General features: G+C 46.4%; 1 protein-coding gene across 3 annotated transcripts in view; it reads right to left on the reverse strand.

Moving 5' to 3' along the window:
- TYW1 (tRNA-yW synthesizing protein 1 homolog) overlaps positions 1–12064 on the reverse strand; it is a 242919-nt gene that overhangs the window by 162840 nt on the left and 68015 nt on the right. For all 3 annotated transcript variants that reach the window (XM_027862445.1, XM_027862446.1, XM_027862447.1), the window contains exons 9-10: positions 8610–8662; positions 5545–5663 (exon numbers count right to left, since the gene is read on the reverse strand). In XM_027862445.1, coding sequence (XP_027718246.1) covers positions 5545–5663; positions 8610–8662 — 172 coding nt within the window. The remainder of the gene's footprint in view (positions 1–5544; positions 5664–8609; positions 8663–12064) is intronic.

A 12064-nucleotide genomic window follows, 5' to 3' on the forward strand; every position in this document is an offset into this window, starting at 1 on the left:
CACTCAAATGCACAGCGTTGGCAGGGCCAATGGCATTGTTTCAGGCACAAAGTTGTAGCTATGTGGATAGTAAGACTGAACTCTTTCGAGTGACTCCAGATCTCATTAAAGAGCCTGCAGCCCTGCTGCAGGGCTTGACAGGATCAGCAAAATATCATCTGGAAATGCGAGCATCTGGAAAGTCTTGCTTTCTATGAGAAATCTCTCTTCCATCTGTACTCTGCACTAGATGTGCTCGAGGAGGATGGTAAGACCCTCGGGCAAGCAGCATCCCGTTTAACTACTTCCAATTAATGACCAAAGTACAATCAGAGTCACCTCTGCCATTACATGATCCAGGTGATCTGGTATGAGTTCCCCTATGCATGAGGGGCAGCTCATTGGGAGCTCTTTACTCCAGGCAAACACTTCTGTTTTTATAATACAATCAAAAACTCAATGCATAGCGGCATTTTGTACTTTCCCTGCCTGTCGCTGTGGCTCTGAAGATGCAGTCTGCTGTACAGTGTCACCGGCAAGTGCCCGCCGAGTTGGCTTCTAAATTTCCAACGAGGATGCCCTCACAGCACGTACGGCTTAGGGGTCAGTAGTTACCACTCTTTTCTCAACTGCCTTGTTGTGGAAGTAACAAGATCGGTCGTTTTTCCCAAGCCTTTCATAGCCTTCTCTCTTTCAGCTGCCTGACGAACAATGAGAGATGTCCCAAAGCAGCATGGGCTGCTTCAAGAAGGGGAGGGGTGCCCCTCCTGGGAGGTCTTCACACAGAGGTCAGGTGACCACTGCACCCCAGGCCATCGCCAGTCCTCTTGACTTTTGTCTTGTCACTAGACTCGAGAAGAAAGAGTGAGGCTGATGACTTTGCACAGCTCTGCCTCACTTAAGTCCAACATGCAGGAGTCAAGACATCACCTCATGACATCATCGACCATCTTCGAAAATGAAAGACAAACAACAAGATGACCTCAGGTGGCGCTATAGTGCACAGAGCACTGGGCCTGGAGTCAGGATGTTCAATCCGGCCTCAGACACTGACTAGCTATGTGACCCTGGGCAAGTCACTTCACCCTGTTTGCCTCAGTTTCCTCATCTGTCAAATGAGCTGGAAAAGGAAATGGCAAAGCGCCCCAGGATCTTTGCCAAGAAAACCCCAAATGGGGTCTCAGAGAGTCAGACATGATTGAAACAACTCAACAACAACAAAAAATTCAGGTTTGTCATCGTGAAGCTTCCTTTCGAGTTAAATTGAATGACCAATGAGGTCACTTCCAACTTTCCAATTCTGTGATGGCTCAGTTCAGGTGCCATTTTCTACCAGAGGTCTGTCCTTGTTTTCCCAGTAGTTAGTGCTTATTACTCCTCTGAAATTATTTTGTGAAATATTGTGGATTTGTGAATTTGTAAAATATTGTGAAATTAAGGTGATGCAGTAGATAGAGCCCTGGGCCTGGAATCAAGAAGACCTGAGTACAAGTCCAGAACAACCTGGTGAAACAAATCGTTAGCACTGAAAAATTGACACTGGATAAAAAACTGATAGTGACACAGTGTCAACACCTCCACTTCCCAAAAATTTTAATTGCCAGGCCATTCCTAAGATAGCAAACTGTCACCTGGACTGCATTCCAAGCCTTCCCGGCCTGGGGGTCCTCCCAGAGCTTGAACTCCCCTGGCATGGCTTTCAAAAACCAAGAGCCAAAAGCAAAACTATATGAGACATTCATAAATTCACATGGAATCATCTTTTTTTTTTTAACATTCTATTGTCTACATGGAAATATTTTTTCTTTTAGTGTTTAAGTACAGAATTTTTTTAATTTAAAAAAAAATTCAGACTTATGGCCATTTTACCTCCCTCCCCTCTCCTTGCCCCCAACTAAGCTGAGGCAGGCAGGCAGGCAATGCAGCCAGGCAATGCATTTATTCTGTGTCAGGTACTGTGCAAAGCCTTGGGAATACAAATAAAAGCAAAAGGAAAAGACAGACCCTGCCCTCAAGCAGCTTATATTCTGAAAGGAGAAGACAACATATAAAAAGGAGTTGATAAACAGTAATGTGTAGAGAAAGGGCCCACGCCAGGGTCTGACAGGAAAGTCCAGAAAGCCAGAAGCACAGCTGCCTCATTCAAAGAGTAGCCAGCCTGAGCTCATCCCCAAAACTGAGACCCCCAGAAAGAACTCCTCAACAGGAGAAGGGGGGCCAGCATGGCAGAGGAATGTTGTAGGGCAAGCAGGGCCTAAACACTGAGGGAAGCTCTAGGCCAGAGGTAGGGAATGGGGCCCTCTAGGTCCTCAAGTACAGCCCTTTGACTGAATCCAAGTAAGTTTGGGTTCAAAGGGTCACACTTGAGGACCTAGAGGGCCACATGTGGCCTCAAGGCCACAGGTTCTCCACCCCTGTTCTAGGCACTAAAACTCTGAGGACTTTGTGAAGATTTTAAAAATAAATTTAGAGTATCTCCACAAACAGGAGAAAAAAAAAGTTTATGAAAGCTATTAAACAACGTCTTACTAGGATTCTTCTGATGTGTTTGCTATAATACCCTCAAATGGAACAGATGGTAAACTCTAATTTTAAAAGTTAATATATTAATATTTCTTTACCAGCAGGCTTTAGTCGTGTCTTCCTGCAAGCTCGTTAAGTTAATGAATTTGTGAAGCTTTTGTTATTTGCTTCCTTTTTTTCTTTAACGTGACTGAATTTAGTACTCATAATTTAGTGCAGGATGGAACATGGCTGGCTCAAGACAGGTAGTATGTGTAGGACATATGTTCTCCCCACAGAGGTCTGTTAATTCATTTCTAATCTTGAAATGCAAAGCATCGGCTCCCCAGGGTCGGGGCCTCAAGCAGAGACTGCCCATCCTGTTCAGCAAATTTAGAATGAAAAACGATGAGCACTAGGCTAGAAATGCCTCATTCTAAGCAGGATATAATTCAAATGCCCACAAGGTCCCACAGCTAACTCCATCCAACCACCTTGAACAACAGATTATCCTATTCCTGTGCACATATTTTGGCTTCTTAATTCCTTTAATTGTGTTGAATACGATCTATTGGTAAAGGGAATATTAAACGTTCTAGTGAAGCCAATTTCCATTTTAACCAAGATGATAAATAAACTAGAATGGTGGTATTACAGACAATCAGAAAAATTACTTGCTTTGTAGGAAGTCAGTTGCAAATTGAGAAATCAGCTTTCTACTATTTACCAAAATTAAAGCAATAGAATTTATGAAAATTATTATAAAGGACCTAGAGCTAGCAGAGGCCCTAGTGATGCAGAGAGAGGATTATCAGGTGCCAAAGAAGAAGGGCCTCCTCTGTAGCTTAGGCCATCTTTTCATTTGCAAATTCCCAATTTCCTGAATTGCTTACATCCAACCCCACACAAGATATAACACGAACAAGCTGAAAAGCAACATGCTCTAGAATAATTTTTTCCAACAAATTTGTAACACCTAAAAGGATCCTTTCAGCATCAGAATTTCCTTATTTGAGACCCCAAAGCATGGAGAGCTCTTTTCCGAAGGGGAGAGCATTGTTTCTGAGAGACTAGCAACAACTGAAAAAGTCCTTTCCTAGAAAGGGGGGAAGAAAAGCTCACTGCACATAGCAGCGTAAGGTTCCTTTGGGGAGGGGGTTCCCCAAACATGCAATTTCGATTTTATGAGGACTTCTACAGGTTTTTTAAAAATTCTTCTGAAATACCTTGTGTAGTTATGCTTTTCCAATTTCACAATGGAAAATTTTGGAAACTTAAGATCACAGTATTTAGATTTAAAGGTAACCTTAAAAATCAAGCCATAATTGAGTGAAGGAAGGAGTGAAGGAAAGAAGGAAAAGGAAGGGAGGGAAGAAGGGAAAGGGGAAAGGGGGAAGTAGCGCACTAATACATTGTTGGTGAAGCTGTGAATTGGTCCAACCAATTCTGGGAATCATATGACCACAGGATCACAGACTTCAGAATGGGAAGGACCTAAGAGGTCTTCTATTCCAACCACTTCATTAGACCAATGATGGATGAGGCCTAGAGATATCAAGTGACTTGCTCGGGTCACAAAGGGAAGAAGTAGCAGAGATGATATTCTACCTCAAATCCTCTGGCTCTAAATCTAGCATCTTCCACTCTACCTTTCTGCCCCCAACTGGAATTTCACAACCAAAGTGACTCAAGTGTTCAGAGCCTCTGGCCCAGACATCCCACTCCTTGGCATGGGTAGTCACGGTGGCAACAAAATAAAAACAAAATATTCAAAGCAGCACCAAAAAAAGCAAACAAGACAAGTCCCCACCGTTTGGGGGAGGGCTAACCAAGCCGGCCGACAGGAATGCGACGGGATGCTCCTGCATCATCAGAAACAACGAGCGTGAGCAATTCCAGGAAGTGCGGGAGGACTTTGATGAAGTGATGCAGTGAAGAAAGCAGAGCTAAGCGAACAGTGAGGGCTAAGATACGGTGAAGGACAACACCACCAAAAACCCGTCAACCTCGATAACTGCACGGAATGATCTCCGTCCTGGCCAACTGTTCTTCCTCCCAATAGAGGGGGGTACCATGGATAAGAAAGGCGGGTCCAGTACGATCAGGTGCAGTTTTGGCATTAGTTGGTTTTATTTAAATGGTTTTTCTTTTTTGGGTACCAGGAAAGCTTTCAGGGGTGGAGGAAGATAAGGAAAATTGATAGTTTAAAACAAAAGACAGCCATGTAAATTATGTCTTAAAAAACCTTATCAGGTGAATGAGGAAGGTATGAACATCCCTATTTGACAGATGGGGACACTGAGAAACAGCGCGGGGAAGTCACTCTGCCATGGTTACATCGAGCCACATTTCAAACACAGGAGCTTAGAACTGGAGGCCCAAGTTCACCCAATCTAATCCTCTACCCGCCAGGGGCCATCCAGCCTCTGGGGGCCCTTTTCCAGTGAGGAGAAGCTCACCATTTTGTAAGGCAGCCTTTTCCATATCTGTGCAGCGTGAAGTCTTAGAAAGTTCTTCCTTATCCAGAGCTAGAACCTGCCTCCCTCTGACTTCCACCCACCCATCTCACTCAGTAGCCTCATTACCTCTCACCTGGACTATTTAACAGCCTCCTACGAGGTCCCCACCTTTGGTCTCTTCCTGCTGAAATGACCTCCGTGTCTCTGCCCTGCTCTGAAAACCTTCTGTGCCCGTCAGTGGCTCTGGGTCAGAGTATTTGGCTCCCAGCCTGGCATTCCTGCCCTCCACAATCTGCCTCCATCGTTATTCCACATTATATTCCTTCATGTCAAACAGGCCTCCATTCTACCTCCCACCCTCCATCAGCCACTCCCAGGCCTGGCATGCTCTCCCTCCTCAGCTCTGCTCTGGAAGCCCTTCCGGCTTATCACAAACACATGGCCCCCCCCCTCCGGATTTTCAGGTGCCCACATTCACTGACTTTAGGCCAAGGGGCTTTAGTAACAACCAGAAGGCAGTCTTGAGGACAATGGGCACAAGGGTTTCCGGCCTCATGCTCAGCCCCACCGTCACTGCCAGTGCTCATTCTCAGAGAACCCTTACCTCCAGCAGAAGACACACTTGTTTGCACATGCCAGGCTGGGGGTGGTCTCCATGCAGCGATGGCTTTCGATGCCATAGAAAGTGTGTTTGTAGCAGCCTCCTCTGCCTCGCAGCATTGACTGTGAGAAACCAAAACCAGTGGCAGATTAATGTGCATACACGAGTCAAGGGTTTGAAATGATGACACCAAATATTTTAAAAAGAACAACATATCTTTCTCCCCAAGAGGAGAGGAGGAAGACAGCACCAAGGGGCCCTGTTTATTCAATCCAATGCAATGACCCTGGGGTTCACTAATGCTAAGAAATCTGCAACAAACAGCCTAAGGCCCTTTGATTTGCATTTTTAATATCTTTTGTTTTTCCATTTCCTTCCCAATAGATCCTTCCTCCTCCCCCTAGCCAATGAGCCATCTCTTGCTACACAGACTAAAAGGGGGGTGGGGGGGGTGGGTAGGTGATCAACAAACCCAACCAACACTTCAACAATGTCAGACAGTAGGTGCAGTATTCCACATCCTCGGTCCACCTACCTCTGTAAAGAAGGAAGGGAAGGGATGTTTTGATCTTCCAATCCATCCATGAACTGACTGAAGAAGCCAGATTAATTTAGGCAATTGTGAATAATGCAGGCTAACTTTGCTTATCCAGAATATTCTACAGCAGACTTCTCAGTTGACCCAAGAGTGTGACAAAACAAACATTTACACGTTCATGTCAACAGCACACAATTCATGACTGTCCCTTGCTGAAATAAAATAACCTGTAGACTTAATCACCACAACATGCTAGTCTTTTGTCTAAAGTAATTGGATTCCCCATGTTCTCTCTTACTCAGGACTCAGAGTAGTTTGGAGGTTTGTTTGTTTTTTATTGCTTTGAGATGTCTTATTTCTAAACTAAAAATATTTTTGCTCAGACTTAGTCATTAGTCCAGAGAACCAAATATTAAATCCCAAGACAGTTTAAACACATGTGGATTTATGTGCATTGGCCGCAACCTGCCAGACTTTGACGCGCGTTCCAGCCATGACTCTCTCCTGCCCAATGGCCTCGGTGCAGGCCTCCCCTTCTGTCATGGGGGGCATATGCTGTACTTTGCTAACCACTGCTTCGGATACCTGGCATTTCACTAAGAGTTACAGATCCCCTGCCTTCTAAACTGTCACTGAAAGACGGTTTTCAATATAGCTCAGACGATAAAATCACACAGTATTACAATATTCATCACTTCCCCACCCACATAAAGATGAATGAGGCAATAAAAGTGGTCCCTTTGGGAGGCTCCAGAAATTGGCCCCATCTCCCTCTGCTCACCCCTCCATGCCTTTCGGGCAGAAACTGGGCTGACAGCTGCTCTCCCTGGCACCAGCATCCCTGCTCCCCCCCCCAAGAGAAAGACCCCAAGAATTTTTTTTACATCCAAATCTGGCAACATCCCAATTCCTGCTGGGCAGGGGCAGACTCAGGTCATAGTGGCCCAGGAAGTGGGAAAGACCCTCAGGCGAGGCTCACTGGCCAGGCTTAGGAGCTACAGCACTGAAGCCATCAAAATGAAACACTTCAAGATGCCGCGGAAGAAAACCACGAAGATCAGAAGCAAAGTCTGTTCTGCTTTTAATGTTGTTGTATTTATTCTGCTTTTATTTTATATTTATTTGTATAGGTTCTTGTGGTCTTCCCCATTGTAAGGTAAGCCTGATGCAAGAAGAGATTGTTTCATTCTTTCTACTAGCATCCCCAGGGCTTAGCACAGGGCCCAGCACACAGTAGGTGCTTAATAAACACTGGCTGATTGACTGATTGTTCTTCTTCAAGAATGTGGAAGAGATGAGGCTTGCTCTGCTTGCCTCGCAGGCAGAAGCAGAAGCAATGGGCAGAAGTTATGAAAAGGCAAAGCTGGGCTTCCTGAAGGGGAACCACCCAGTCTCAGAGTGAGCTGAGCCCCACCTCACGGGGAGGCTCCAAGCAAAGGCTGAATGAGCCCTCAGGGTGCGGGGTGCAGCAAGGGGTCCACGGCTGGGCGGGCGGGGCATTCTTTTCCAGGCATGGGATGGACTAGCTGGCCAGGTGGTCTCTTCCAACTCTGAAATTCTACAAAGTTCTGTGAAACTTAAGGTCAGAGAGGTCAACTGAACTGTCCAGGTCCCACAGCTGGTCAGCAGAGCTGGGCCAAGAACCGCAACACCTGCTTCCGCTTTGTGCAAAACAGCCATACCCCCAAGAAAAGGGGACACGGGGCCAGAGGACTGGGGAAGGAGCAAAACACACCAGGAAGAGGGCCAAAAGCAAACTGTGCCAGGCTCCTGCTTCTGCCCGGGGCTCCAGTCACTTTCAACTGTTCACGGAAAAGGAAAAGCTACTGGCAACTAGGTGGTGCAGTGGATAGAGCTCTGGCCTTGGAGTCAGACGGACCTGAGCTCAAATCTGGCCTCAGACCCTTGACACCTATGAGCTGTGTGACCCTGGGCAAGTCACTTAACCCCGACTGCCTCACCAAAAAGCAAAAGAAAAAAAGAAAAAAAAAAGAGAAAGCTGCTCATGTAGGAGTTTTTGTCTTGAATGGTGAGGATCAGCAGTAACCTTGGTCCGAAATCACATCAAAAATTCATCATGCTCCAAACCCCCACACCTGACTCCTGAAGGCAGCGTCACTGGGCACCAGCAAACGCACAGCTTTTGGGCATGTGACACTTTGCTACAAAGCAAACTTCAGTGAGTGTATATACATGTGTGTGTATTACATAAATTATCTATGTTTTATATAAAATATATCTCATATTTATATTTTATGCAAATGTATTTTATATTTATATTTCACATAAAATGTATCTGTTTCATTTTTATCTAAAACATATATTGTTACATAAAATGTATCTTATATATTATATACACACACATATATAAACAAGGTGTCCCAAAAATCTTAGTGTCATGTTAAGGCATTAAAGCCACCAAGACTTCTGGGACAGCGCATGAGGGCAGGCGTGTGTGTGTGTGTGTGTGTGTAAATATACACACGCTGTAGAACAAATTTTGACAAGACTTTAACCATGCAATAAATACCTTGGTCCAGCGGCACAGCTTCACTCCGGAGTGGCTCCCAATCAATTGATAACCTGCCAAGGAAAGCAGAGCTCTGTCAGTCACGGGCCACCCTGCATGCCACCAAGCAGAACATCCCTGCCCGCATCCACGGCCATCTGCCAGAGATGTCGGCGAAGGAATCAAACAGGTCAGAGGTTAGATGAGGCAACTTCGAAGGTCCCATGCAAGCCCAAGGCAGGCTATGGTTGCTGTTTTAAGTTCTACAGCAAGAGATGCTTGCTATGCGCCGTGTGACCTTGGATGGGGAAGAAGGCTTTAACCTCTCTGGGCACCAGCATCCTTCTCAGCAAACCAGAGAGCATCCATCACAGCCACTGTTTACTGCTCTGTCCCACATATTTAATCTTTACTGATACCTTGTGCTCTGTTTACCTCCCCTTCATTTCCCAGCATAGCCCTCCCCTTCCCCCAAATCCAATGAGCCAAGAATAAAATGAAGAGGAGAAAAGCACCACTCCTGACACTGAACACCATCAGCCAAGCCTGACGGTACATCCAGTGACTGTGGGCTCCCACCTCCTCCCTTACAGACGGATGTCAGAGCTTTACACCCTGACCCCGCTAGATAAAGGGGAGGAAGGCTCCTGGTTCTGTCTGTTTAAGGGGGCCGGGGTTCCAAATCTGTGGTACCATTCTGTAAACAGTTCCCAGTGTGCAAACTCCCTTCACCCTGTAACCTGCAACATACAGTCTTAGAGAGTGGCCCCGGGCACCAAGAGGCTTAACAACTTGCCCAGGGTCCACCAGGGTAAAAGTGGAGGAAGCAGGACTCAGCGCTGGGTCTTCCAACTCTAAATCCCAGGCTCTTCCCACTCCACCACACTGCCCATCTTTCTGATAACAGAACCTAAGGTTATAACAGCTCGTTCTGCAGCTACATTGCACAAGACACAAACCCTACACTACACACTACTTGTGTACTACACTACTACAAGTAATGTAAACACTACTTGTGCACTACACAAGACGACAAACAATACAACCTGCAGTGTGGCCCCCCCACCCCCCGCGCCAGCCCGAGGCCCCCACATATATACATAACCACCCAAACAGAAGGACTGTGTAACTCCCCCCACACAAGCCAGGTCTGAACTGCAGAACTCCGGGAGCTCAGCCTCTGAGGAGGCTGATATGTTTATACCATTTTTCAAAACAAACCAAGGGCATCCTCTATCCCAGAGGTGAACAGTGTTAAACAGAACCAGGAAATTCACCGTGCCCAAGAAGCCACTGCCACCACCAGCAGACCAAGGAAGGTGGAATCAGCCTACTTTGTCTACACCATAACGTATTAAGTCCTGAATAGATCCCAAGGCCTTACAAACCTTCAAGCACTACAAGAATCTGAGGTACTGCTGGTGGTGGTGGTGGTGTTATTCCTCAGTTTGATGATGAAGATGCCTGAGTTTTATCCTGCCTGGAGCAAAGGATATGAGACAAGAGGAAAGCAGAGGAAACCCAAAGGTCAGGCCAAGTCATTCGGGTGACTGGGGACCCCATGGGCCAAGAGGCTGAGATGTTCAGGCGAGACAGCTGCTGATGAGGGAGCTCAAGGACAGGAAATCTATCAAGAACAAGAAAGCCAAACTGTGGAACCTAAGTTATCTGCTTCCAAGACGCTTGGTCTTCTTCCTGCAGAGGCCGCCAGGCCCCACCCCCGCTGGTCCCACTCTCTCCTGCTCACTCCCTTGCTCCCTACCCAGACACCCCACAGACAATCTCTGCTGCCTCTCAACCACAGCAGGCAAAGGAAGGGTCTTGGGACTCGGACGCTGCGTTTCTCTGAACTTGCAGGAGACATGGTATACGTGAAAGATTGAACACCACCACTTTGGAGATCCACAGATCCACTCTTATCAAAACCCCAAAAATGTGCAGCCCAAAAAATATTTCTCCAAGTCATCCTCCAGCCTATACAAGACACCAATGCCACGGAAAATAAACAGGGAGAGCCCAAGACCCTGAGACTGTGCGAGAAAGCGTAAAAATCCTCATCCTCTCATTTGGGGTGGGGAAGACTACAAAATTGTTTCTATGAGTATCAACAACAGCCTCTCCCTTTAAGAACCCCTTTCCAGTTTACAAACGCCTTCCTCAGACAACACAGTGAGGGAGACGGAGGCGGTCTTATCATTCCTCCTCAGAAATGAAGCCAGTGCGGGACAGAGGCAAAGGCTGGCCACTTGCCAGTGAGCAAGAGGGCTGCTTCCTCTGTCTCCCATACTGGGGGTCTTCCCAATATATGAGGGTCACCCTGCAGGAAGGAAAATGGGGTGATCAGTGACCTCTGGCGTTCATCCATTTCAATTTTCAGCTCTATTACAGTCTACAGCGTTTGATCTCAAAAAGACAACGTATTCACTTTCAGGGTGAATAGAACCCAGAAATGTCCAGATGAAAAGAGCTCCTGACGAGGCAAACTCAGGCCTCCTCCTTGGCTGAACATGAAAGCAGAAAAGTTCCTCAGTCATGAATAGGAACTTAAGAGACATCCAGGGAAATTCCTCCTTGTCTCACTCCTCTGGTATGAAGCCCTGTCAGACCTGCACTTTGGTAGCCATAACAAGATTGATCCACTCTGTCCCTCCTCCACCAGGAGGGTTACCACATCCATCTGGCAGACAGCAAGCACTGTTTCTAAGATCAGACTCCCAACTGCACATGGCAGGAGGGTGCCACTGCATATGCTTCCTGGGTCACCCCCGTGGCAGGCTCCAAACCCTAAAGCTTTGCCGTCTGTTTAATGTCCAACAACAAAATTTGGTCAGGAAACTTAGCTTCTACACATTATCAAAAATTGTAAAAGCCCCAAGTCTATGGTCGCCTGCTTTCTCACAAAGGGCTTATTGGATTTCACCAGTAGGAGAGTCAACATGATGTGTTAGAAAGAGGTCTCCACCAAGACAACCTGAGTGTGAATTCCAGCTTAATGAGCTGTTTGACCTTAGTCAACTCACAGGATCACAGATTTACATCAAGAAGTGACCTTAGAAGCCATCAAGACCAACTCTTTCCTTTTACAAATGAAGAAACTGAAGCACCTCGAGGTTAGGTGACTCACTCAGCATCACAGAACTAATAAGTATCCCAGGAAGGCTAGGAATGCAAGTCAAACAAGATAACATCTGTAAAGCAACTAGCACGATGCCTGGCACATAGTAGGCCCTTAATAACTGCTACTCCCTTCTCTTAAGCCCCTTCCTGCCTACAAGCCCCCTGCGCCAGGCTGCCTCATTTCCAAATAGATCTTCCTAATACTCAGAATTATCGAAAAATGGATGGAACGCCCCAGGAGGTAATGGGTTTTCCCTCCTTCAAGGTCTTTCAGTGAAAGCTAGATTTGCCATAGACTACATTCTTATTCAAGCACAGTTTGGACCAGCTGGCCTCTGCGACTTGATTTCTCTGAACCT

The sequence above is a fragment of the Vombatus ursinus genome, unplaced genomic scaffold (assembly GCF_900497805.2).
Source record: "Vombatus ursinus unplaced genomic scaffold, bare-nosed wombat genome assembly UNPS02014768.1, whole genome shotgun sequence".
Taxonomy (NCBI): Eukaryota; Metazoa; Chordata; class Mammalia; order Diprotodontia; family Vombatidae; genus Vombatus; species Vombatus ursinus.